Source organism: Hylobates moloch, unplaced genomic scaffold, assembly GCF_009828535.3.
Source record: "Hylobates moloch isolate HMO894 unplaced genomic scaffold, HMol_V3 SCAFFOLD_23, whole genome shotgun sequence".
Classification (NCBI taxonomy): Eukaryota; Metazoa; Chordata; class Mammalia; order Primates; family Hylobatidae; genus Hylobates; species Hylobates moloch.
Window position 1 is genome coordinate 39,454,711 of NW_026652298.1, and position 27,468 is coordinate 39,482,178.

General features: G+C 58.9%; 1 protein-coding gene across 1 annotated transcript; it reads right to left on the bottom strand.

The window, feature by feature from the left end:
• Positions 1-994: 994 nt before the first annotated feature.
• KCTD5 (potassium channel tetramerization domain containing 5) lies at positions 995-27,468 on the bottom strand. Its single transcript, XM_032144738.2, has 6 exons — positions 27,191-27,468; positions 13,887-13,995; positions 11,937-12,028; positions 10,028-10,123; positions 7,490-7,615; positions 995-2,745 (listed from the first exon to the last, which is right to left on the bottom strand). The coding sequence occupies exons 1-6, from the start codon at positions 27,440-27,442 to the stop codon at positions 2,716-2,718; spliced, it is 705 nt and encodes a 234-aa protein (XP_032000629.1). The 5' UTR covers positions 27,443-27,468; the 3' UTR covers positions 995-2,715.

The window sequence follows — 27,468 nt, forward strand, 5'->3', positions numbered from 1 at the left end:
TTGGATGGGAGACCTGCTCCGGGCTTTGGCTGGGGACGCCTGCCACGCTGAGGCTTCTCCCAAGTGCCCACAACTCTACCTGGTCAAGAGGCTGCGAGGCCTAGCCAGGCTCCTGGTGGGCGGCGGGCGGCGGGAAGACCCTTTGGAGCAGAATCTGGGTCTCTCCCCTACTCCAACCCCTGCGCCGGCCTCGTGCTGGGCACCCAGAAGCCCAGTCACCCACTCCACCCCTCACCAGGGCCCTGGGGTCAGGCTGGGCCAGCCACACACCTGGAAACAGGATGGACAAGGCCACTACAGCCTGAGGCTCTGTGACCTCAGACAGCCAGGCCTTGGGGGACACTGTGAATGGGAATCTCCCTGCGAGGGGGGCGGGGAGTCCAACAGCCAAGCCTTCGTGGAGCAGCCACCAGGGGGAGTCACAGCAGCTGGCGAGGGGGTGCCAGGACCCCAGGACCTTCTCAGGAAGCTCCTGCTGTCACAACCTAGGCTGCAGGCTAAAGCGAGGGAAGAGAGGTGGATGCTAACTTGAGGTATCAGGACTTTCAAAAAAACATTACTTGAGCCGGGTGCAATGGCTCACGCCTGTAATCCCAACTGCTCAGGAGGCTGAGGCAGGAGGATCACTTGAGCCCAGGAGTTCAAGACCAGCCTGGGCAACATAGCAAGACCCCTGTCTCTTAAGGAAAAAAAAGGCCCTTGTACATGGTCTCTGGTCCCCCGGGATGGGGGTATGCTATCTGCTGGAGGCAGGTGAGGGGTCCAGGCAGAGTGGGGTACAGAGAATGGCTGTGCAGCTCTGATCCAGTGGCCCCGGCCAAGCCAGCACCCCATGGACGGCCCGGCTCCGCCCTGGCCATCGACTGAGAGGCAGAGCCCTGAGTGAGCCGCCACGGCCAGTGGAGCTGGACGGCTTGGAGTGGCAGCACCTTGGTCCGAGCGACCCGGGTGCCATTTCCCTGCATCTTAAGACCATAAACAGCTGCTACGCTCATTCATAAATACACAATTTTATTTGCTATTTCCAGGGGAAACTTAGGCATTAAACTGTAAGCTGATAAAATACGATACCTAAAAAAGTATAAAAGTATAAATATCCCCTTAGAATAAATTTTAGTGAATTAAGTCTTAATATGTTTAAATTAAAAAAACCACAAGCCTATCTACTATGTCAAGGTCAAAAATCAAACAACGCTAAGCGGCCAGCAGCTCCCCAAAGAGGGCGCCCAGGAGCCGCAGCGGCCGCCTTCCTCCCAGGCTCTGCTGGGGAAGACAGGGTCGGCCATGGCTAAGTCTGCCTTCTAGAAAGGCTTTTATAAATCGTTTAAGCCAAACATTTAACAACATACAAGAGACCTTACAAAAAGAAGGAGGTAAGTCCTAATGCTGGAGAATTGGTTAATCAGGTGACTGGCAAAGAAGAGGATGAGGCCCAGGCAGAAGTCTCCAGAAGCACTGGAAACCAGACAGTGTCAGAGCCTCTGACCTGCAGGTGGGAGGCCGGTGGTCAGTCTGCACAGTGCCCCTTGGGAAGCCAGAGTTCCAGAAGCAAAGCGCTTGGAGCCTGCCCTGCACGCCAGGTCCCCAGACTCTTGACAGGTCCCCACAGCCAGCTGAGAAAGGTCTGTTTTCAAAGCATGCGGGCAGCGGTTTCTAAAGGAATCCCAGCAGCTCCCACGGCATGTCGGGCAGAGCCCGTGCAGGTCGAGTGAAGTCCCAAACATCCCAGAAAGAGAGGGAAGGCTGCATAGTTATACAAAGAAAATGAGAGAGCGGCGAGAGAGGCATTTGTGATGCTCTGTAAACATCCCGAATTTTCACCGTGACCCAGACCTTCAGCTCCGGAAGCCAGTGGATAGGCCTCCAGCCCAACCTCTATGCCAGGCGCGACAAGGCACTGACGGGCGCCAGCTCCCCGTGAGCCCACAGTTGGAGGGGCGAGGCGACACTGCTGCCTCGCGCTAACGGGTGGAACAGATCAGTCTCCACGCAGCCAGCCCTGTGGGCATTTCCAGAGTATAAACACTGGGGAGTCTATCCACACAGAAAAGGGGTACGAAGTTCTCTTGCCTGGAAAATACAAATGGAGAAGCCTTGACTGTTCTGGGCTTGGCCAGGCGGGGCTGGAGCCTGTGTCAGAGGAAGGCCCGGCCTCGGAATGGCGCCGGGAAGTAGTGACGACGGAGAAGCCGCATTTGTCAGGAGCTCTGCAAGGTTGAGAGAAACCAGCGGTCCTGCCTGGGAGGCAGAGCAGACTCCCTGACCGAGACTAGGGCCTGGCGGTCGGACCAGAGGCCACGACGTGCTGGACACCGACGCGGCTGCGGCCGCTTCCTGCCAGTGGAGCCCAGGCTGCTTTTCCAGACTGTGTGTAGCACCAAGGACGCTTCCTTCACACGATCTTCAGGATTGAGCGGGCTGACTGGGAGTGTCTGCCTCAGTCCCATGTGGCACTTGGAAAAAACAGATCGAGGCCCCCCCCAAGAGGCAGCGCCCACCCGGCCGCCGCGCTCCCCCCACTTGGGGACGTCTGGCCTTGGACAGCTGGGCCCGTCTCTCACCACCCACCTCAGAGGCAAAAAAGGATTCACACCCAGATCTCTAGAAAAATGATCAAAAGCAGGTTTCTTCTCACAGCCAAGCTTCCTGGACATGGCAGTTCATTACATCTCGGGAAAACGTCAATCATTTCTTCAGCTGTCAACACTGTGTCCCTCACATCCTTGAGCCTCGTTCTTGCAAAATCTGAAAAACACCAAATGCATAAACTGAGGACTTGAGCTGAGGAGGTGGCCCTGACCCGGCGCCTGCTCCAGAGAACAGAGCCCACAGGCCTGGGGTCAGCTCGGCGGGCCCCGGGAACCCAGCGGCACTGGCCAGGGTCTTGGGACTCAGCTGGCAGGCCCAGGACCTTCACCGGGGTGGCTGGCACATCTCCAGGCCGCACACAGGGAGCGCTCACTGTGCATGGCAGCCCCTCCCAGATCCACCCAAAGGTGCTGACTCTTGGGCCTCTCAGCAGGGCCTCAGACATGAAGTGCAACTCGGCCCGTGGGTCCCTCAGCAGTCCCCGCTCCCCAATTAAGTCTCTCCCTCTGTTCCTCCATGCCCAGTGCAGCCCCCACCCCCACCCTGACGCCCGGACCCTCCTGGAGATGCCCCTCACCCAAGCCCTCGGCCCTGCCCCTCAGCCTGGCCAGCCCACCTCATGTGCCGGCCCCTCCCAACTGCCCCATGGAACAACCACCAGCCCTCAGAGGGCCCTACCCCAAGTGCAGATCACGCTGCGGGGATTCCCCTCCTCATCTGGACCACGTCAGCCCTGCAGAGCCCACTGCCCCTCAGCCCCCCTGCCCTCCCCACCCTCCAACCTCCTCAAAACTCTTCCTCAGGGTACCCTCCCCACTTCCCTCACCAGCATTCAGGAACCCCCTGAGGCCACCCCCAAGTCGGCCTGGGCTCCCCTGAGGACAGGCTCAGGCGCTGGCCAATGCTGCTGAGGTGAACTCCCAAAACGAGCCACGGCAGCCCCAGAGACCAGGCGGAGGGGAAATCACCCCACGCTCCCGGGCAGGGGGCTTTGGAGCCAGCCAGCCTCACTGTGCGTGGCCCACAGCAGCTGTCTCCATGCGTCGCGTGAGGGCTGCGAAACACCAGGTGGGGCAGCAACGCCCACGCCCTCGCCGGGCACAGCCTCCCAGAGGTCACTGCCATGCTGCACTGACTGGAGAGAGGGCAGTGGGGAGAGGTGCATGCCGCCCCAGGCTTGTTCCGAAGGCTCCTGGAGGCCACGTGCCCTGAGCTGCTCAGCCTGACTCCAATACTCCACCCCCAACAGCTCTGCCGTTCCCAGGCGGGTGCCCCCGAGGCTCAGTGCCCTGGGCCACTTCCAGCTCAAGGCTCCCACTCACTCTCCAGTGCCTCGGAGGAGCCCATCCCACCGTGCCAGGGGCAGCACGTCCCTCCCTGGGCCAGGGTGATTCCCAAGTTTACTGGGATGTCTGGAGTTGACTCGGGGAGACGGTGCAGCCCCCAAGCCCCCACCAGCCCTGTGTAAAAGTGAGTAGTGTAGCGGACAGGCCGGGAGCAGTGTGGCATCCGAGCATCCGGGAGCCCCAGCAGCTCCCTCCTGATGAGGGCAGGAAACCCCCTGGAGACCTGCAGCCAAAGTGCTGTCCTTCACCCTCCCAAGGACGGGCGCAGCACTGGCTACTCTAGACAGAGCCTGGGGCGAGACCCATGTTTTCTGGACACACTCTCTCCCTAGGCCATCTTCCACAGGAAGGTCCAACTGCAGACACCAACCAGGGGGCCTTTGAGGCTGTACCCCATGGCCAGGCACCCCCACAGGCAGGCAGGCCCGGGCGGCTGAGGGGCTTGCAGGACAAGGCTGGCCTGGGAGGCTTGAGCGCACCAGGGATGCCGCGTGATTTGGCAGCTGAGACCGGGGTCTGCTGTCTGCTGCACTGGTCCTGACCCCTTGGCCCCGAGCCTGTGGCCTGAGCCAGACAGGAAGGTCACCCACTAGAGCCGGCAGCAGGAGTGGCACTCCCTGCCCAGCCCCCAGGAGGGGCTCTTGTGTTCACGACTACTGATGTCCACAGCCTGACCTGACACAGGCACCCTCCAGTCATCCCAACAAAGGCCCCAACACTACCCCTGGGGTCTGCCCCACAGCAACAGCCCCATCCCCAAGACAGTGCTACTGCGGATCTACAGCTGGCGTGGAGTGTGGACGGCTCTCATCAACTACAGGCAGGAACAGACACACAGGGAGGGTCTGTGGCAAGGGTCAGCTGGGGCCATGGGGTCAAGGAGGCCACGGAGCTCACCATGACATTCACCCTTAATCTGAGCCACTCCCTGGGTGCCCCTGGTCCTCGTCGTCACTCTGGCGGCGTGCAGCGTGTAGTAGGGGAGAAGACAGGCTGTCAGGACTGCTGGTGGGCGGGTGCCCTGGGCCCAAACTCCCACGCCCGGTGACCCTCCAGTGAGGCCACACCATAAGGGGACACACAGGCTCAGGGGCTCTGCCACATCTCAGAGGTGCAAACTTCCCTGTGTGAGGCAGCTGCATCTCGCGATCTGGGGCTGCTCCTGTCCCACCACGTGCTGAGGGGCTGAACCCTGTCCAGAGGTGCTTGGCCTCTGGCTCCACTCCTGGCAGGCGGCGCTAGCCCGCAGATCTTGGCCTGATAGGAGGGCCTCTGCTGCCTGGGTTCTGTGGACCCCACTGCATTGGCCCCACTGCTGTGGGAGAGAGGATGGGGCCTGGGTCACAGGAGGTAAGACTGGGATCAGCCATGGTGGCAGATGGTGGATCCACCCATCGAGTGTGGCTATGGAATGGAGCCCCAACAACACCAAGGAACCCCCTCCTCAACCGCCCGGGCACTGGGAGACCCCGGCCTCTATCCAGGCGCCCGCCCTTGCTGATCTGAACCTGTCTCTCTCTGTTCCTTGGATAAATGGCGGCCCCGAGTCTAAGCACTCTCAGTGAGCTCTGTGAGTCCTTCTAGCAAGTTCTTCAGGGGCTGGCATGGGAAGCAGGTGTGCTCATGTATGGACCGCCTTCACTTGCAACAGGTGCAACCCCTCCCACCCCACCACCCAGGCTCTCCCAGCCGCCGCTAACTGAAGTGGGGGACAGCTGCCCAGCAGCGCCAGGCCACATGTGCTGCAGGGACACCAGGGACGAGGGCCCGCAGCCCACGCGGCCCTGCGCAGCCCAGCCACCCTGGGGTGCCCCCATCACGGTCCTCCAGCTCTGGCCCCTGCAATCCCCCACGGCCTCCTGAGGCCCCGGCCTGAGCTCTGCCTCCTGGGGCACTGCTAACACCACCCCCATCAAGAAGCCGCCATAGCTGCCCCACTTCAGAGCAGGTATTTTTGGAAAATGAAATAGGGCCACATTCTCAACCACAAAGGGATTTAGGGTCATGCCTGGAGCTTCTTCACAGTACAGAGCGTGTCCTTTCTGCAGCTGCGAAGCCACCTGAGGGATAGGAGCCCAGGGGAGCTTGGTTATGAAAACTCAGCTCAGAAATAAAAAAACTTCTAAAAATAAAACCATTTAGAAAAGAGCCCTACGATTACTCCAAGAGGGAGAGAAGTGCCTCCTTGTGACTGAGCTGGGGCTCTCAGGGAGCCAGGGGTCGCCTCCTAGATCCGAGACTCAAATGGAAGAGCATCTCCGAGCCTGACAGTGGAACCCCAGCTTCCACCCCGGCTGTCCCACACCAGGGCCTGCCCCAGCCTACACTGCCCCAGCCTCGAGGAACAGCGGTGGAGCAGGACTGACCTCTGCCCACAGCAGGAGCACAACGGGTGGCCAGCGAGGGAGGCTCTGAGCCAGGACAGTCGCCCGTGGTGGAAAGGCCGCCGTGACCGGGCCGCAGGCCTCGCAGAGACATGCTTGGCGGCCCCACCCCTCTGGTCCCAAGGGTAGACCTCCAAAGGCCTACTCGGAGAGGCTCATGGGGACAGTCCTGGGCTGCTGGTGGCTGGCCAGAGGCCCCCAGCCAAGAGTCTGCGGTTGCCCAGGTGTCCCTGGTTTAATGCCACCAGTTAAAAGCCTTCCAGTTCTGGCCTCTCCTGGCACCCACTCAACACCCTTTGCCAATGCCCCAAGCCTTCACCCCAGGCTGGCTCCCCACAGAGCCCGCCCCACCACCCAGGCTCTCCCACACCCCAGCCAAGGGCTCTCCAGCCACCACCTGGCTCTGAGGTCCGGGAGTCCTGCCAGGTGGAGCTGGCTCAGGCCAAGGCCAGATTCTGCTCGGATGGACGTATCTGTCCATCTTGGAGCCTCAACCTTAAGAACGTGTTCGGATGAAATGCCACCAGAATGGGTCACCTGTGGGCAGGGCCACAGGGCCAGCCTGAAAGCAAACGAGGCAGGGGTCCCTGCATTTCACCCCAGCTGCCTGCCCCACAGAAAACAGAAGGGCCTGAGCCCCCGTGGAGTCTGCGCCGGTGCTGCCAGGCTGGGTGCCACACAGGGCCCACTCTGCAGCCTGAGAATCCCAGGGCCTGCAGGACACCCTCCTCTCGACAAAGATGAGGCCTACACAGTGGCTGAGCCAGGGTGCCCACCCCTGCACTCAGGGATGGCCCGGACCTGTATGACAGCCAGGCCTCAGCGTCCCAAGTCCTCACTCACACAGCAGAGGCTGGGCCCTGGGAACAGAGGACCCTGGGTCCCCTGAGACACAGCCCTCAGTGGCATTCCTAAGAGCATGGCCCCTGCAGCAGGCCCGGGACCCTTCCAGAGCAGCTCTGCCTGCAGGCTGGGAGGCCACAGGGGCTTACTGGAGCCTGTGTCGAGAGAACCTGCCCCACGGGAGACCGTGTGTCCGAGAAGTCAGCAAGGTCACCAGGGGCGGACACCGGGGGCTTGATGAGAACGGCAGAAAAGGAGGAAGCTCTGAGAGCGCAAGAGCCTTCCCCACCCAAGCCTGCCCCGGGCCAGGGCCGTCCCAGCACTCACCTTGGCCTTCTCGCTGGGCTCACTGGCCGTACCGTACGGGGTGTTGTGCAGCTCCTTGGACACCACACAGAGGAACTCAGCTTGGTCTTCATTCCCATAGTTGTAAGAGGAGCCGATGCTGACCAGCTGCAAGGGAGACATAGCCTGAGATGCAGCCCAGTGAAGCCTGAGGGAGACCTAGCCAGGCTGACATGCCCAGGCTCAGGACGTGGCTGCCACCGTGAAAGCCACAGCAAAGACTGCCGACGCTTGAGGAATGGATGGAAAACAAATCCCCGCAACACCTGCATGAGCACACAGGGCGGCACCCCACACCGTGGCATGGCACGGGGCGAGCTCTTCCTCTGTGAGGACGCTGAGCTTTCCTTGCCGCTTCCAGCTGGGCCAAAAGGGGCCACTGCCCCAGGGGGAGGGAGCGCGGAGGGAGAGGGACAGCAGAAGGAGAGTGGAGGGAGGCTCTGAAAACCTGGAGGGAAGAGCCGGTGACCAGCTGACTGGACCGAAAGCTGCTGGAGGAGCTGTGCTGTCTAGGAGTTCGGCCAGGGTGGGTCTGCTGCAGCCTGCTGGGCACACCCTTGGGCCACTCCAAACTGCCTCCCTCTGGGTCACCAGGCAGGTCAGGCCAATGCAGGTCCAGGGCCAACCTGTCTCTCTGGCCAGGCATCTGGCACATGGCTGGCTACCCCGGGCCACCAGGCACTTCTGTGCTTTTAAAAGGAAAATTAAAAGGCGATACGCAAATCACAATAAACATGCCAGCAGCAAATGATCAAGCCAAAAAGCAGCTGGACGATGCTCACACTTTGGCCTCCCTAAGACCTGCACAGTTGGACCAACGGCCAGGAGAGCGGCCCGCAGCTACCTGCTGTTCCTGTACAGCTGTCGGCTGACCCAGTGGACAGCAGTGGACCCAGCCCAGTGAGGTGGCCACAGGGGTGCTGGCGTGGGCCCAAGCAGCTAAGGGTACCCCTGGGAGCACTCACGGCCATGCCCACCGGAGCCCCTGTGTCCTCACAGGCACACCAGCCACTTCCAAGCCTTGCTCGCAATCCCCTGCTGACCACTGGGGACCCTGGGTCCGGTCTGGCCACCTCCCAGCCCAGTGGCTTCCCTACGTGAACTGGGAGAAGGGGTCCCCAAGGGATGAAGCATGCCAAGCAGGTCGTAATCAAGGAAGGGGGAGGACACCCGTTCTTTGCAGTGGGTTTGGAATCCACCCAGAAGTGCTAAGGGTGAAGACCTGAAGCTGCCCCGGGAGGCAGGTGCCCACCACGGGCAGGAGACATTGCTCCCTCCCAGCCAGAAGTCACAAGATGGTGGCAGAAGAGCACAGGTGCCACATGGGGACAGCCCTGTTCATGGACCCCGAGCTGCTGACACGGCTTCCCAGGGCCCCAGCCCCACCAAGGGACAACCAAGAGGTGGGGCTCGCCCGGCAGCAGAGATTTCTCTTCCCGTGGGAGGCTCTGGCACGATTCTGGCGAGGTCAGAGCAGGAGAAGAGGCAGCCGCCAGTGCAGGGCAGGGCCCAAGCAGCTGGTCAGCAGCCCTGTCGGCACAGAGACCCTGAGTCACCCCGGCCCCCGGCCTAGGGGTCCAGGGTGGACGGTGGGACGCAAATGTCTTTAGTGACATTTTAAGGGGGGGGGCTCTGAGTACCCTACAATGTGATCTATTATTTTGAAAAACTCAAAGGAAAAGGTAGCTTTCATTCAGAGGGACACTGGCTGAGCCTGTCACTCCCACATCCTGGCAGGGGCACTGGGCTGTGGACAGAACCTGCCCCAGACAGAAGCAAGTGACAGAGGAAACTCTCAGGACAGGGAGGGCTGGGCGAGGTCACTGTCCCCACCCTCAGTGTCTGCCTAGCACCAGGAACAGTGGCAGCCAGGTCGTGGGCAAGGGCCCTCTGGTCAGAGGTCATGCCTCACGTGACCTGAGGTCCTCGAGGACAAGCCACGATGCCACGGCACAGTGGCCCATGCAGCACTCAGGTGGCTCCCGTGGAAGCTGTTGAAGAAGGCATGCCCTGCACAGACCCATGAGACCCCACCCGCCGCAGCTTGGCAAAACCAGAGAGAAGGCAACGGGGGCCTGGCGGCACCTTCCAGCATGGGCGGGAAGGGGAGGCAGCCTGGGAAGGGCGTCAGGGCCTCCATATGCTCCAATGGAGTGAGCTGTGCGGGAAAGGGGTTGCGCTGGATGGTGGGCTGGCCAGGCGGCTCTGGGGACGCCAAATCCCTCCCTCACACAGAGGTGTCAGGTGATGCGAAGAAAGTGCAGCACTGGGAAGAAGCGGCAGGCCAGGGAGGAGGGGAAAGGTGTGGGGCAGAGCCTGAGACACCTCTGCCCACCCCACCCGAACTCCCACGGCTCCTCCAGTGGTAACAGGGCGCAGGCCGCAGCCGTGAGCACCCCCAGAACTGCAGGAAGACGCCAGCAGCAAAGTCTGCAATTCCAGGAGCACTGAGCCCTGAGCCACTGTGAGTACAAGCTCAGCTGCAGCATGGCTGCCACCAGCCTGGCCAGGGCCCCTCACCTGCTCGAACTTCCAGCCGTCGGACATGGTGGACACCATCTGCGTGAGCTCCTCCTCCTGGCACTGCAGCACGCGGTACACATGCTTCACAGGCACCTGCAAGAACAATGGGCACAGGTCAGGGCGGGCCACCCATGTCCCGCTGCTGCCTGTGGCCCCAGTCCGGGCGACCCAGGGAGGCTGAGGTCCACTCTCCAGTTCTCAGCGCAGGGCACGAGGCCCAAAGCAACCCTGAGCACATCCACAAAAGCAAAACACGCGGCCCGAACAGCTGCTGTTTTCTGCTTCCTCGTTCGCCTCCAAAAATATTTCTATTTCTAAGTTCCAAAATAAAATGAGTCATGTTCCTGAAATCCCAAGAGCACCTGTGGCTCGACATGACGACACGAGAGCGTCCATTTCTGCTCCGCACGCAGCAGCCGTGCAGCCCTGGATTCACTGGTCGGGAGAGGCTCTGGCAAGCAGGGCCCTGAGAGCCAGTGGCAGACACAGCTCACTCCCAGCTACCAGAAAAAGGCTCTTGAACTTGCGCAGCAGCCTGGACTCGGGGTTCCCGAAGGCTGAGCTGCTTCCCAAAACTCCATGCACCTCCTAATCCCCCACCTGCCTGGCACGCTTGCTGTGCCCCTCCAGGCAGCTGTGGTCCTGGGAGTGATGGTGAGCCACCAGGGCCGCCCACCCGCATGGAGCTGCTCCCCAGTGGGCGGGGTGGCCCCACGTCCCAGACAGTCATTACGGAGGACTCCGGCTGCAGACGGGGCTGGATGGAAACATAGCAGTGAGAAGGGGTTCAGGGGTCCTGGGTCCTTGACCTTAAAGTGGTGACTCATGCCAGGGATGCATGAATGACAAAGGCACACAGTGGCCTCGAGGTCACATTCCCGAGTGCTTTATTCTGCGAGACAGTAAGATGCTACTGTGTAACAGCAAGGCTGGACCACAGACTCTCCCACCTGCACCATATCCCGCCCACCTGCGTCATACGGGTAGGTAAAATGAGGCAGGGAGCACCAAACAGCCCGGTCACACAACAGGGAAAAAGGCAGACTGGACAAGGTGACCTGGGGTGCGGGACACAGCTCCTGCCCCACAGACAAGGAGCCCCTCCAGATCCCTCAGTGGCACCAAGGGAGCTCCAGCAGGAGGGGGAACTGGGCAAGTCGCTAGGTGGCCAGCAGCCCTGAGCGGCCAGGCTAGGAGCCTCTGCACAGGACCCAGGGCTCTAAGTGGACCGAGACTTCTGATGGCAGCCGCAGCCACAGTGCAGCACACGCCCACTCCTGGTGCCTTCCCAAGGGAGTTGAGCTCGGGGCGGGGGGCGGGCTCAGCTCTCAGGGACAGGACTGATGCCCAAGGCCCAGCAGTGGTCCCTCCACAGGAGATACTGGGCAGAGCCCACCAACAACCTGGGCTCCCTGGGCTGCGCCAGCTGTGACAGGTCTGTCTGCGGCGACCCACCCCTCTTCCCAATAAAACCAAGGTCCTTCTGATGCCTGCGCAGACCCACATGACCCATCTGCTGTCTCCCTCCAGCCATGCTGGCTGCAGGCCCTTGGCACCCTCTGCTCCCTACCAGATGTCATCCACCTCAGGGTCTCCCCAACCAGTCCTCATGGGGCCCTCCTTCCCTACACACGTCTCCCATGCCCAACTCCCTCGGAGCCATCTTTTGGGGGCTCCCAGAGTCTGGGCCGGGCAGGATGAATGGATCCTTCAAGGGACTCTGGGGAGAGCGTGGTAGACGGAGCTGGCGGGCACTGGGGCGGTGACAGAGGACAAGGGTCTCAGGGTAGGAGAGCCCCAGACCACAGGACTCATGTGGGAGGCGGCCGGTCCGGTCGGGGGAGTAAAGGGGAGCCCTTCCTTCACACCAGCCATACAAGCTTCCAGCCTCAGTCATTTGTCTCACCTGCGATGTTTTGCTGTCTCGTTCTCTAATTTTGTCCTTTACAAGTTTTATTAATGAGGTGATATTGTAAAATTCTGCTTCCTCCAACACTCCTGGAATAAGGAAAAATAAATTGTCTTTACCAGACCAATCTAAACCAAAGAATCCATGCTTCACAGCACCCCCCTGCCCCTGCCCCTGCCCCTGCCCCTGCAATGAGGGTCCATGGCTCTGCCCAGCGGGAGCTGCTCAGGCCCCGACCTAACAGGCTTCCTGCAGACGCGTCAGCCCAGCAGGGCTCCCGGGATTATGGGCGGAGGGGCCGTGGTGAGAGGGCCGATGCGTGGACCGAACACCTCCAGCTCAGGTCACCCCAGGCAACCTTAAGTGACCTCCAGTGACCCGCCAGGTATGGAGCCGCTGGTTACATGCAGCTCAGCGCATGTCTACGCCGAGGCCATGGCATGCTGGGGGTCGGATCTGGCATTTTCCCTCCAAGCCTGGAGGCTGACGCTTCCTGCTGGGAACCTGCTCATGGCCACGCCACTGGGTGGGGTGCTGTGTGGGGCTCAGGCCTGCGGCCTTGTGCATATGTCTCAGTCACCTGGCACCTCAGTTGACCCCATTCAAAGGGAAGACTGTGGCTGGCTGAGAGGGTCACTTCCAGCTGTTCCCAAAAGACTGCTACCTGTAATGTGCTGCATTTAGGGACTGCAAACCTCTCTTAAGAGCCTTAAGAGCAGATTCCACAGGTCCTGCCTCAGGCCTTCCTCATGGGTGGTCTTCATTCCTCCAGGACCCCAGAGGAACCCACATATGGGACATGGCAGCTCAGGACAACACCCAGCCGCCTACATGGGACAGGGCCACGCAGGATAGAGACGAGGAGACGAGACGAGGGCCTCAGAGACACAGGCTTCCCGGCCCTGCATGGGTCCCGCACAGCCCCCTTCTCCAGCACCGAGGGCGTGAGTGGCTGCATCAGGGGCGGGCTAGAGGCAGACTGGCGAGTCCGGGCGGGCAGGGCCTTGGTCTGTGTCTAGCGCCCATTTCTGAGCCAAACCCACTAGGGGCAGACTGAGATAAAGCGAAGCCTCGACTCGAGTGGCTCCACGACAGGACATAAACGGCTGCCCAAGCGACCAGAGAGAGTGCATGTGAAGGACATTCCCTGCCAAACAGGAGTGGGCAGCATGGGTCACAGCCTCAGAGCAGCGGCAGGGCTGGGCCACAGCCCCCGTCACTCCACGGCCTGTGTGAACTCGGAGGAGGCGGGCGGATGCCGAGGCCCACAGGCCCAGAACAAAAACGGAGTCAGATGCTGCCCAGTGCAGACGGATGCGCAGACACGGACCCGGGGGAGCTGAGCCACGCCCGCACGCAGGTGCCCAGAAACCCTCAGCCTTCACGGTGAGGCCTCGGGCTGTTCTGAGCCAAGCCAGCACTACAGCACACAGGCAGGCCAGCCTGGGCCCAGCGCGTGTGGGCGCCGTCCCTGCATCACGACCACTCAGAATGGAACACGGCAGCTGGCAGCAGCAGGCACAGTCCAGGTGATGGCACAGAGACACTCACCACCCTTGGGCTGTCCTTGAGGGACAGCAGGCCAGGGAACCAGGGCCCTGAGGCACACCGTGGGCATCACCGGGCATGTGCCACACACACCCACTCAGACCACCTCAGTCACAGCAGGGAGGAGCCCCTCACACCCCTTGTGTCGCCAGCCGGAGCCTGGACAGAGGGAGCCCTCCAAGGAGCTGCAGCCAGGGAGGACCCCACACCCACAGGGTCCCCAGGCCTCCCTGTCCGGCAGCGGTGCCTCTGCCCGTGGCCTCAGCACCAGAACGTCGGCCCCAGCTTCAGAGTACAGGGCCTGCTCCTCAGGCATCTGTGTCTTAAGTGGAGCCCTTGGCACCTTCGTCGGGCCCTTGCCCCCAAAGCTAAGGCACCTGTGCCCAAAACTTGGCTTACCTTCCTCCGCGAGGTCTTTGTTAATCACCAGCTTGCCATGTCTCAGGTAGTTCAGCACGGGCCCAAAATAGGTGGGGTCTCTGTCGATTAAATAGGCGCCTGTTTCATCCTAAAGAGAGCAGAGCACGCTGAGTCCTCCGTGAGAAGCCGAAGGTTCCTGCAGGTCCACCAAGGCCCGGCCACCTCAGGAGGCTTCAGAGGCACCAGGTTACCCAGGCCTCTCCCCAACAGACCTGAGCCTGCGGCATCTCAGGAAACCCCTGACGGTGTGGCCAGGTCCTGCCGCCTACAGCCTAACCCTGACCAGCCACCACCCCAGGTCTAAGTGAGTTTAAGTCTCTCCGTATGGAGACAGCCTGGCTCTGTTACTCCCAGGTGAGGCCACTGTGCCCTGGACCTCTGTCCTCACAACCGCAAGACCTCTAGGAAAACACACACGAAAACCTCACCCAGATCCTCTCTCTGGGATGCCCTCGCGGGCAGGGCAGGGGCCTAGGGCTCAGCCTCTGAAGGACACCCCTGATGGCCACCAGCCTGGGCCTGCCCTCCTTGTGCCCAGGTCCTCCCCAGCCGACATCCAGGACTGGGAGTCGGGGTGACAGGAGCTTCCTGCCAGGGGTGGAGAGGGCACCTTTCAGCAGAGGCAGCTGCCCAACAGGCCCCGAGCCAGCAGCGAGGGAGGCCCACAGTGACCTGCACTCAGCAGCATCCGGAGCTTTCCCCGAGATCATCACCCACCACACAAAGCCCTCGCCCCGGCTCAGTGCTCACGGAGGCCGAGATGTTTACAAAACAGACCCCTCGGAAAGTGTCCTCACGCACCCGGGTGTTGGGACGCCTGAGAGGCACCGCCCCTGCTGCTACCACAGTCACTTCAATGTGGGCAGATGCCCTCTGAGGCCCGGGGTGACCCACACATCACACCTTGCAGCCCCTTCCACAAAGCACAAGAGGCCCAGTGGCCCAGCTGTGAGCACAGGACGGGCACTCAGGCGCCCCAGGCAGCCCCCATGGGGGAGACGGAAGAGGCAGTTTGTTTTGTCAGCTACACATCTGATGGGGGGACCACGCTGGCATAGCCCGTCTTCTACACGGACTCAGACCTTCGGTGTGGCTTTGCTGGGGCAGCTCCTGCCTCCCCCCACACACCTGCAGGGGTCCTGCTCCCACCTGCAAGTCACTCCCACAGGGGCTGGTGCCTGTGGGCGCCCTGGAGGGCGGGGAGCTGAGGCCTCCGTTCAGAAACACCAGCAGCCTCCCCGGCAAGGCCCAGGACCAAGCACTGGAGAGGGAAGCAACCCCATACCCCAGTCGGAGCAGGAGCAGCCCCTCACCAGATGGTGGCTCCTGTGGGGCCATGGGCAGGTGCTGGCCACGGGAACGCCAGGCTCGGAGATACGGGGAGGCCGAATGTGTCTCCACCACAAAGCCCGGGGCCACGCTAGGACCCTATTTTCATCCATGGACAAATCCTGCCATTTGAGTGCTAAGACCTAGTGGTCTCAAGAGATTTTCCCAAAGTTCACCACTGCAAACCTGCAACAACCTGCTCTTTTTAGATCACAGGGACTAAACTGAGTTTTGTAGCTGAGATGAAATCAATTAGGGCTCCGGGCACGGGGGCGCTGGACTCGGAGCCTCAGTGGCCCCCCTACTCCTTAGGGTGACCCTAACTCCACACAGACCTGACCCCATCCTCCTTCCCCACCCTCCCCCAGAACACTCCAGCCAGAGCTGCCCCCTCCACAGGCCCTGCCTCCTGGGCTTGCCCCTGCCTTTCCCCAACCCTCCAGACTCCACAGCTCTCAAGCAAGGGCCAGGGCCATAGGGCCAGCTCTCGGGAAGAGGACGCTGGGCGGTCCTGCACAGCTGGTAAAAAATGGACACCATTTCCCACAAAGGGGCCCAAGTCTGGCAAGGCGGCCAGTGCTGCCACCCGAGTCCAGGGTTCCTCCCTGCCCCACCCCCATACAGAGAGAATGCTGGTCGCATGACATCTGCACACCGCTCAGCTCAAGAATTATTCATGGCTCAATGCTACCTCGACAGACCGCTGGCAGGAGGTCAGGAAAGATCAGATGATGGGCCGAGGCTCGCCTCTGCCCAGGACAACCCCAGAGACCCCCCTCTCAGCCATGGAGGCCTCCAGGCCTGGCCTCAGTGGTCAGACTGCAGGCTCACGGCCAGGCCACTCCAGGCCTCAGTTTCTTTATGAGCAAAATGTGGGGGTGACCAGCTCATGTAGCTCGGGGCCATGAGTGCCAAGGCACCCAACCTGTGGCAGGACCTGGGCACTGAGCCGTGACCTCTAGACCAGGACAACCCACATGCGCTTCTTGGTCCCTGGGCCGGTGCAAGAGGAGAAGGAAGCGTGCTGGGCGCCCCCAGACACACAAGGCAGCCCCAGCCCCTCAAGTGGAAGGACGAAGGCAGGAGGGAAGGAGGGCGGGGTGGGGACAGCCACTGACGGAAACTGCACGGCAGGACAGAGGAACACAGATAGGTCTAAAGAGCCGGCAGGGCACTGAGCATGCTGGCACTGGGCTCGGCCTCAAGACGGCCAGGCAGGGGTAGGCCAGGCAGGGGTAGGCCGCTGCCATGTCTTGGCCACTCCTACCACTGGGCGGTGCTGGCTTTTCCATTAAACACCCCCTTTAGGAGGCAGCTTTTGTGGCTGATGCTTTGAAGGAACCCCTGACCTCAGTCTGGCCACACTTGGCCCAGTGCGGTGATGCCAGCAGCAGGCCAACTGGTGCGGCTGCTGCCATCATGTGATACCTGCCGCTGCAGGGAGGGAACAGGGAGGAGGCGAACAGACCCCATTCCCCACACCACAGCCCGCTGCCCTCAGCATGGCAGGAGAGCAGCACGGTTGGGTAGAGAGGGGCCCCGATGCAGAGCTGGGGCTGTGCTTCGGGGGCCTGGGTTGGGTAGTGAGAGTGGCACCAGCTTTGAGGACCCAGCCAGTGGCACAGCCATCACACCCACCCCACTGAAGGTGTCGGGTTCCTGGGCCTCGGGAGGAGCTTCTGCGTGGGGCTGGGGCCCTGGGGTTCGCCCCACCCAAACTATGGCTGCAGACCCGGGCCTCCCGCTCCATGGAGCAGGCAGGCCCACAACTGCAGCTGCCCAAACCACAGCCTCAGGCATCCCTGCACTCTTGGGGGCCCAGAAAGGCCCCTCTGCCCTTGCAGGCTCAGAAGTGCCTGCTCTCACTGCCTGGCTTATTCCTATTGTTGGTGCCTGCTCCGATCTTGGGAGAAAAGTTGGGGCCCAGCCCAGGCGCCATGTATGGCAGCAGGAGGCAGATAGATTCCCGGGCAGAAGGGGGCAGGTCCCCGGTAAGGCCCCACCTTCAGGCCAGGGAGGGCATGAAGGCTGGGGCCGGGCTGCCAGTCCCGGGGACCAGAGTGGGGACTTGTTGTGCATTTTCCAGGCCTGCCCATGAACCAATTAGCATGCACTTCCTTCCCTCTGGGTCCGTAAGAGCCCTGGGCTCAGCCAGAGCAGGGCAGAGGACAAAGAGGACAGAGACAATTGGCAACTGGAAGACCAGCTGCAGAGAGAAGCTACCCTCGCTGCTGAGAGCTGGGAAGTCAATGGGGACCTACTCATGGAGAGAAGCCAGCCAGTCCGGGGCCTCCTCTCTGCTGAGAGCTGCAAACTGAATGAGCCGACCTGCCTACAGAGAGGAGCTGCCCCCGCAGTCTCCTCTGCACTGTCCTAACACCTGGTAAAGCTTCTCTTTGTCATGCTCACCCTCCACTTGTCTGCTACCTCATTCTTCCTGGACGCAGAACAAGAACTTGGACAAAGGTGCTGCCGGCCAGAGAGGTTTTTGGCCAGAAAAGCGACACTCTAAAGATACCGTATCAGCAGGGCTGGGCACATCCAGACATGGGGACGTGGAGCTTTGCAAGGCCAAATTTACCAGCTGGAGCCATGGCACCTTTTCAGGGTGCCTGAAGAGAGACCCTACTGGCAGTGAGAACTCTGGCCACAGTGGCTGGGCTCTACCCAGCTCGTCTCAGTCCCTGGGGCTCAGGCTCCCCACAGAGGGACCAGGAAGCCCCCGGACGCACCTGTGTGGGAACCGCAAGCCCCAGGAACCTTCCTGATGCGCTTTCCCTGCAGCCTCTGGCTCCAGCCCATCCCTGTGCTCAGGGGCCAGCAGCCTCGGTGCAAAATACCCAGCCATCAAAGGCAAGGGAGGCTGAGGCACCACGGGGGACCACACCTGCATCCAGTGAGGAACAGACTTGAAAGGAGCAGCCTCTGGAAGACTTCCAGGAGTCCACATGCTTGTTGCCAACCTCGCTGGGAGCCAAGGCTGCAGGGCAGAGGAGCAGAGAGAACCCCAGCTGCGTCTACCAAGAACCTGCCGTTCTGGAACCTGCCAGCTACTCCACACCCCCGCCGCTCTGGTGCCTCCAGGACAGGGGGCTTCATATGGGGCCCCCGCCACACTACATTCCTCCCACGTGGTTCAATTCTCTGAGTCCCACGACCTCTGGGCCCATGCAGGACCTACCCAGGCTCCGTGGACTTGGCACGCCGGGCCTGCAGCTGCCCCCACAGCCCTCTCCCAGAGTGACACTGCAGAGCCCTGCGTGGCCTCCCGAGACCACGCAGACCCTAGAACCCAGCTGAGCCATGGGACACCAGAGGCTGAAGGGCGAGCAGCAGGCTGAACCCTTGGTGGGAAATTCCAAAACTGGCTCCTCTGTGGCTGGCCTCACAGCTCTCCGGCCGTTTCTTCCCGTGGGTTCCTTCTAACTGGTGGGTTTCCTCGAGAAACAGGCCCTGTCTGGGCAGAGCGGAAGGTCAGGGACATCTGCGCCAGGGCGGGGAGGCAGTGGCATGTGGAGGTGCTGCTCTCACCACTGCGCTCTTTGAAGGCTTTCAGTGGGAGATTTCCACATCCATAGGAAGTGCCAGGGTCTTAAACAAGGACCCCCAAATCCCACCAGGGTTCGGGCCTCGCCGTGGCCTGACTCGCTTCCACGCGTGTAGGCACATCTTGGTACTCCCAGCTTGGGTGAGCCCACGGGCTCCAGATCGGCCTAGCATGTGCAGGGGCTACCCGTGGTGCCAGCCCAGGCCCAGACAGTGCCCAGCCCAGGTGCGAGGGCCTCGGCAGCTCACTGCTGGCGTTGGGGATGTGGCTCAGTAGCCTCCACCCTGATGCAGAAACAACAAAAAAATATGGAACACGGGAAAATGGGAAACACAAAATCATACAAAATTCAGGATATACTCTGAGGCTCACGGAGACAAAGGCAGCAAGGTCACCTCAGGGAGGTTTAGAACAGTGTCTAGGCCAACCTAGGCAGGGCCCCTGTGCTGCCCATAAGGCCATCAGCCGTGCCTGCCCAAGCCCCCATGACACGAGGAAGGAAAGATGCCCCAGTCCGGTCACGCCTCTAAGACTGGGATGAGGAGAGGCGGCCAGGAAGCCAGCGAGATGCTGCGGGCTGGGAGTGGGGGTGCTCTTCTTCCTGGCTTTCCCGTGTGTTCCACAGCTTACACAACCAGCACAGGCTGCACTTGATTCTCGGGAAGGTTCATGGTGGTTTTTTTTCTAAAACAGCCATAATTAAGACTGTTTTATTGACAAGTTATTTCCCTCATCTTCCCCGTGTCTCACTGAATTGGCATCTGACCTACTTGTGGCCGGGCCCAAGCTGGCATTCAGTGGGCCCACACGCTGGGCTGAGCCACCCATCTCCAGAGGTCCCAGCCTTCAGCCGGAGCCACGGGCCGCAGGCTGGGCAGGACAGTTTCCAAATCACAGAGGAGAGGGCGACCCTGGTCACAGGAGCACATGGGAGGCAGCGCTGAACCAGGGCACACACAGCCCTGGGAGACGGAGGAAGACTCCGCAGACAAAGCTGACTGCTCACCCACTCCCCGAGTCCATAAGGCAGCCGCAGATGGACGTCTGCTCAGGAGAGCAGCACTCAGAGAAGTGTAGTAACAAGACTGGCAGCTCTGCTCATCTCACCAGACTCTGGCTGCAGCTCTCTGCCATCCACGCTGTCACCCAGCAAAGCAGCGGAGGCAACGTGGGGGGGTTCCCCAGCCTCTCAGGGACAGGTCCCTAATGCAACCAGCAGCCTTGAAAATGGCAGTGAAGGGCTGGGCATGGTGGCTCACGCCTGTAATCTCAGCACTTTCGGAGGCCAAGGCAGGCGGATCACCTGAGGTGAGGAGTTCAACACCAGCCTGACCAACATGGCGAAACCCTGTCTCTACTAAAAATTCAAAAATTAGCCAGGCATGGTGGAGGGTGCCTGTAATCCCAGCTACTAGGGAGGCTGAGGCAGGAGAACTGCTTGAACCTGAGAGCCCCGTTGCAGTGAGCCGAAATTGTGCATTACACTCCAGCCTGGGCGATACAGTGAGGCTCTGTCTCAAAAAAAAAAAAAAAAAAAGAAAAGAAAAGAAAAGAAAAGAAAACGGCAGTGAGGAACGAGGGTGGAAACTGCCAGGCTCTCACGCCAGATTCTGAACTCAACATAACCCTGCTGCCGCCCGCCCCTCCCGCAGCTCCCGGAGCTCCGCACAGAGGGTCGGCCCTGCGGCTCTGTCATTCCCGGTGCTCGGAGACACGTGCCACCAGAGGGGAACGAAATCAAGAGGGTGCGGTGCCCTGAGCCAATCCAGGAGATACACTCTGTCAAATTGCCCCACAAAAATCTAGACGCGAAGGCATAGCATTTCCTGTGCACCAACATCTGCAATCAACCTAATTAGAAATATTTAGTTTTTACTCTGAAATTATCCATTTCAAGTGACTCTGTTTCACACACAAAACCTTCACCTCTATTCTCTCTTCTGTTTTGTTTTATGCAGATGTGTCGTATCTTTGGCCCACAAGAGGCCTTTGATGTCACCAATTACTAATGGGGAAACTGAGGCCAGAGGCCAAGGAGGCTTGTCCAAGGCACCCAGATTTGGAGAGCAGGGTGGGGCCCCTGCGCCCTGGTCGCCAGGCCTGCTGCCTCCCCACCACCCCTCCCTTCCATTGCTTCTCGGCCTCACCCAGCATAGAAACTGGAATTTGGGAGGTCTGTGCCCCACACATGACTCAAAGCTTAGTGAGAAGCAGACGTGTGTGGACTCACGACCGGGCCCCTCACAGGAGGTCCTGCGGCTTCTCGGGGAAGAAACATGTTTCAGGTGAACCACGGGGGGTCTTGCCAAGCCGAGGTCGCTGCAGAGAGTCCTGCTCTGCTCGGCAGGAACTGGAGCCCTCTCAGGAGCAGGGGTCTCAGGTTTCTTGCAAGAAAACTCGGAGGCTGCCCAGGAAGCCCTGCCCTCCCCACAGTGCAGGGTCCACGGCCCAGCGGTAGAGACCCACTCTGTGGGGGCCTGTCCTGCTAGGGTCAGCCAGAGCTCTGGGTGGCAGCAGGGGGACTGGCGGGGGAGACATTCTTGGCCATACATGCTGCCTTCAGGGGCCTCCGGCACATCAACCGAGGCTGACCGGGCTGAGTGCGGCCAGAGGTCAACATTAACAGAAATTAAGTGCGGCTGCGGGAGGGGAAAAGCATTCTTAGCATACCCTTTCTAAAAGCAAAGTACACTCACACCTGTAATTCCAGCACTTCGGGAGGCCGAGGCGGGCGGATGACCTGAGGTCAGGAGTTGGAGACCAGCCTGGCCAACATGGCAAAACCCCCTTCTCTACTGACTGTACAAAAATCAGCCAGACATGGTAGCTCATGCCTGTAATCCCAGCTACTTGGGAGGCTGGGGCAGGAGAAATGCTTGAACCCGGGAGACAGAGGTTGCAGTGAGCCAAGATCACCCCATCGCACTCCAGCCTGGGGGACAGAGCGAGACTCCGTCTCAAATAAATAAATAAATAAATAAATTAACAAATAAAATATATATTTAAAAATAAAAACCAAGTACAAACATGAAATGAAGACCGCCAGGCACAGCCTCTCCTGACTGCACTGACCTGGCACCAGGCACGGGGTGGGGGCACCACATCTGTCATCTTCAGGAGAGGATGTCACAGTAAAGTACGGACTTTACAGAGGAAGAAACTACAGCTCACAGGGGCACGAAATCACCCCAAGTCACAAGGCAGGCCCGGGGTGGGCAGAGTCCAACCCAGGCTCCCCAACTCCAAGGAAGATGCTCCACCACACCAACCCCAGGCCAGAATGTTCTAGACATTCTGCAGTCCAGGGAGAACTGCCGAGTTGACGCCCAGAGAGAACAAGCACGTCCTGGGAGAGAGAGAGCTTGCTGGCACCTTAGCTACAAGGACCCCTCCCATGGTGCCAGGCAGGCAGGTTCTTCCCCAGGCTTTAAAGACCATGCCTGGGGACTGCTGACCTGGGGTGTGGAGGAGGGGCCTGCTAAAAGAACCAAAGTGCCTACGAGTGTCTGAAAAGGAGTCCCTGGGATGCCTGGTGGTTAACGACAGGGCTGGGGAGAGACCAGGCAGCAGGCGCCCCCATCACGGCCATGGCCCTGGCGAAGCTTTAGACCTCACTCCATGACCTTTCAGGGCAAAAACGGCCACACACAGTCCGTAAGCAAATGGGCATCTCTGCATTCCCGTAAAACTTTACCTGCAAAAACAGGCCGGTGGACCAGTTTTCTGACTCCTGCTCTAAACGAAGACTAGTCACTGCCCTGATGGAAGACAGGCACTGAAGGCTGCATCTGCAGGGCCAGAAAGAGGAACCGCCCTGCGGCGACAGCATTTCCTCCCAGCCACCCGCAGAAGTCTGGAGGCGAGAACGCCGAAGACCGCGGGCCCGCGTCAGGTGCCCCAAAACAAGCTCTTCTCAGAAAGGCTCAAAAGTGTTTTCTTTCATTTTTCCTAGCTAGGACTGAACCCATCAGAAACGTTCCATTTCATCACCAGAGGCGAGTCCTTTTCTCAGGAATTTATGACACTGACTCGTGGCCTAAGGTCTAAAGGGCTTCAAGTGAGGCACCTGATAAAGAGGTGAGCACAGGCTTGCTGAGGACCAGCACCTGCTACAGTGGGGAAGGAGCGGGGAGCCCCCAGCACCGCGGGGACCATCGCAGATGTCCAGAATAGAAGATGATTCGTGGTCAGAGCGAAGAACATGCTCAGAGCCACATCCTCAACTGAAGCATGAAACAAAGTCCATCAGCGTCGCAGACACCCACTAACGGCCTCAAATGGAGGCTGCCGCAGCTCTCACCAGTGCTGGCTACACAGAATATCATCTGCCATCCCCACTCCACGTGATCCCCACTTCTCTTGCCAAGCGGCTTCAAAGACGGTACTCTAGCCCACACCCCATCACTGAGCCCTGTCTGAACAATTCCTTTCATAACTTTCCACCCCCGAGGTCTTGCCAACACCAAGTCCACTGTTAGAGGCACCCTGACTGCCCCACCCCTCAAAGACCCATCTGATGCCACCACACCTGCAACCCTCAAGCCGGGACAACGGCCCTGTTCAAAGGGCAAAAGTTCACGTGCAGTTTTCTCCAGGGCCGCCTCAGCTGCAGGAACCCAAGCCTCCCCAAATCCTCCTCCATCTGAGTGGTTTCCAACCATAAAACTGTAGTATTTCCTGTTTCCTTTTAACTCCTGAAGTATCTCCACACTAAAGCAGGGGCTGGTTTAGCTGGAAACCACAAACTCGACTTTGTTTTCAACAATGCCTATGGGCCAGGGACCATGCAATAAAGAGACCTAACCAAAATGAATCGAGTCTTTGGGAAGCCGTTATTTCACCTGGCCTGCCCTGGAAGACACCATGGAAGAGAAAAATGACAGAACAGCAGATGAGCAGATGCTGAAATGCACAACACAGCCACAGTCCTGCTGGAGGAAGTCCCAGGAGGAAGTGAGAATTCACACCGGGCTGTCTAGAAAAAGAACTTTGTGGCAGCAGTGGGCCCTTGGGACAGCAGAGTAAGGGCTTGGGAGCATGGAGTATGGCGGGTGGTGGGTTTCAAGCTGGGCTCTGAGGACTTGGTTGGGGGCAGTCACAGCCCAGAAGCTTAGATGGGGGGCCAGAAGGCAATCAAGTCAGCCCCTTGATGTGCGTGGCTTTCAGGCTTTCACCACCCTCCCTAACAACCCGTCTGTCAAGAGCTCCCCTCCCTCAGATAGGATGCTTTAGCAGGGTGCTCTCCCAACCTCTCAGGCACCCAAAGCGTCTGTGGTTTCTTGGGAACTCCTCCCCCTTAAATCTCCCCACCCAACTCCTCTCCAGACCCCCACATTCTGCAAGCCCAGGTGCTCACTCCACACTAGTCTAATAATCCAGACAGGGACTCTTCCACCAGATCCATGCTTAAGTCCAACTCTAGGAATATTCTTTCATTAATCCCAACTCTGAGGTCCGGCCTTGGAGATCTTTACAGGTGAATCAACATCCTGTTTGTCTTCCAATGTGTAATTAATGGCCTCCCACTCCTGACACCCCTTCCCCTCCTCCTCAGATTCCTCACTCGGCATTTAATTAGGAGGACTCTCCTGGGACATTCTTTCATCAGAGCCACTGGAGACAAAACTAAGATGAAGCATTTTAGGCTTTTCCTCATTTGACGAAAAACACTTTGGTAACGTGACTAATATGAATTAGCACTACACTTTTGGCAAATTATCTGTCACTAAAACTAACCTTATTTACTCTAATTATTGTTTTCTTCTTTTCTATTCTTTTTTTTTTTGAGACAGAGTCTCGCTCTGTCGCCCATGCTGGAGTGCAGTGGCGCAACCTCAGCTCACTGTAACCTCTGCCTCTCGGTTCAAGCAATTCTCCTGCCTCAGCCTCCCGAGTAGCTGGGAGTACAGGCACGCGCCATCACGCCCAGCTAATTTTTTTGTAATTTTAGTAGAGATGGGGTTTCGCCATGTTGGCCAGGCTGCTCTCAAACCCCTGACCTCAGGTGATTCACCTGCCTCGGCCTCCCAAAGTGCTGGGATTACAGGCGTGAGCCACCATGCCCGGCCCCTACTCCAATTATTTTATGAGACAGAGACTGTATCTGCTACTTTTACCTTCATGTTCTGAATTTGACTTTTACCATTTGGAAATCAAACCTAGTTAAATGGATGATGATGAAAACAACAAATATAACACAGATATATACGGAAAGATTAATTACCCCTCGTCCAAAGAATTGATTCCTACAGGAAAGCATTTTTTTTTTTTTGACACAGAGTCTTGCTCTGTCATCCAAGCTAGAGTGCAGTGGCGTGATCTTGACTCACTGCAACCTCTGCCTCCCAAGTTCAAGCGATTCTTCTGCCTCAGGCTTCAGAGTAGCAGGGATTACAGGCGCGTGCCACCATACCTGGCTAATTTTTTGTATTTATTTATTTATTTATTTATTTTTTAGACGGAGTCTCGCTCTTTCGCCCAGGCCGGACTGCAGTGGCGCTAACTCGGCTCACTGCAAGTTCCTCCTCCTGGGCTCACGCCATTCTCCTGCCTCAGACTACCTAGTAGCTGGGACTACAGGCACCCTCCACTGCACCCGGCTCATTTTTTGTATTTTTAGTAGAGACTGGGTTTCATCGTCTTAGCCAGGATGGTCTCGATCTCCTGACTTCACGATCCGCCCGCCTCGGCCTCCCAAAGTGCTGGGATTACAGACGCGAGCCACCGCACCCGACCTTTTTGTATTTTTAGTAGAGCGGGCATCACCACATTGGCCAGGTTGGTTTTGAACGAGATCCACCCGCCTGGGCCTCCCAAAGTGCTGGGATTACAGGCGTGAGCCACCGCGCCCGGCCCATAATTTTTAACAAAGTATTAGGGAACAGTAAAGCAAAGGGAACAACCATCTTAACTGTGCTAAAGCTCATCAACTGCGAGTCAAGTGCTCCAGTGCTGAATAGACAACCATTGCCTCAAAGAACCCAATGGACAAGAGCAATTTAAACTCCAATTTCATATACAAAACAGGAATGCTTGAGTAGAAAGGCAAGGGAGTGACCACTAAGCCCTGTTATTTAAAAAGAAAAACCAAACAGTAAATCATACACCAGCACTTATAAAAGGAAAATCACAGCTAACAAAAGCCTATTTCTACCCTGGAGATGACTGTCCTTTCCTGGTAGGTCAATTCTCTGAGTAGAGGGCTTGGTCAAATGAGCAATGGGAACAGTTGGAAGTTGTGGGGAGAGACAGGAGTGTTGGCATCTCAAACCCTCATTTCCACCCACAAGGCTGCCTTAGCAGTAACTCCAGATTCTCATTTCCTGATCACGGTCATGCCATGCTGAGAATGGTCGCAGTCAGGCTTCTCAAACTTCAAGAGGGATCCGAACCTTTCTGGGAAGCCTCATGCATGGCAAATGTTGGCTGCCAAGGCACAAAGCCAAGTGCAATCATGTAAGCTCAACTGAAAGCCCCAGCAAAGTTAGTACAAGGCTTGTGAACTGCCTTGAATAAATATAGGTAACAACTTCTTCAAACAGGCTTTTTTGTGAGTTTCGATCCTGCACAACTCCCAGACAGTTCCTCGGCTCCACAACTCTTGATAAATAAAGGTAATAAAAGGTTTCTATTACCATCTGCCCAACAGCATGAGCATTTCGCTTGATGAAAGACAAGCTGCAAACTAACCTGTCCTTTTGCGAAGACAGTGGGAAAACTAAGCCAATTAGAAAGCAGGTTGAAAGATTCCTTACCTGGCCCTTCCGGGACATCCCTGAAGCAACCCCTAATATGAGCAAAATCTCCTTCGAAAAATCATACTATACACTACGGACGCATCTTCTAAGAGGTGATGAGTGGGTGCTGCGTGCTGTGGATGGAAAGGATGGAGCGCCAACTCTCTAAATGCAAGTCACTGGGGGAAAAAAAGGGCCGCCCATATCAACCCCCAGGCCAGCGTTAATTCAAACGTCCAGAATGTGAAAGGACAGACCAACGCCAAGGGTTCTGTTTCCAGAGCCAGCAAGTACCATGGGACAGAGAAGGCGTTCACACACCCTGGGCAAAAGAACCTAGTGAGAAAAAGAAAGTAGAATCACAGCAAAGTCTGGGGTCTGGGAAGCCTCCTCCACCAAAGAGCAAAAAGGGCAACGAACAGGCACCCCAAGGTGAAGCGACTCAGGATCCTCAAAGGCAGTGGACGCCAGGGCGCCATCCTCGCCCTCTCCTCCCAGGGTAGGGGGTTGGGGCAAGCTGGGGACGAGCTGGTGACAAGGGAGCGCGGGGCTCGAAGCCCGAGGAAAGTCGCCCGCTCCCGCTGAGGTCTCCTCCACACGAAGCAGGGCGTGTGCAGCAGCCACACGCCAGGAGGGCCAGGACACTCCGGGCTGGCCCGCAAGGCCCTCACCTTGTCTGAGTCCAGGTCGGGGTCGGCCTGGCACAAGCGGTACAGGAAGGATTTCGGGTCCCGGCACAGCGTCTGCCGAGTGGTGAGAAAGTAGGTGCCGCCGACGTTGAGTCGGACCCACTTGGACACGCTGCCGGGGCGCTGGGCCAGGGCGCCAAGCCCGGCGCTGCAGCGGCGGCACAGGCCGCCCCCCAGCCCCGCCCCGAGGCCGCCCCGGGCCGGCGGCAGGAGCTCGCAGTGATTCTCCGCCATGATCCCAGCAAGCCCCGCCACAGCTC

Bases quoted from the DNA above. Each gene is read 5' to 3' on its own strand.
- KCTD5 (XM_032144738.2), bottom strand. From the start codon at position 27,442: ATGGCGGAGAATCACTGCGAGCTCCTGCCGCCGGCCCGGGGCGGCCTC. The intron at 13,996-27,190 runs GTGAGGGCCTTG...TGCTCTCTTTAG, and splicing joins CCGACCTGGACTCAGACAAG to GATGAAACAGGCGCCTATTT. The intron at 7,616-10,027 runs GTGAGGGGCCCT...TCTCCCTTGCAG, and splicing joins ACGGCTGGAAGTTCGAGCAG to CTGGTCAGCATCGGCTCCTC.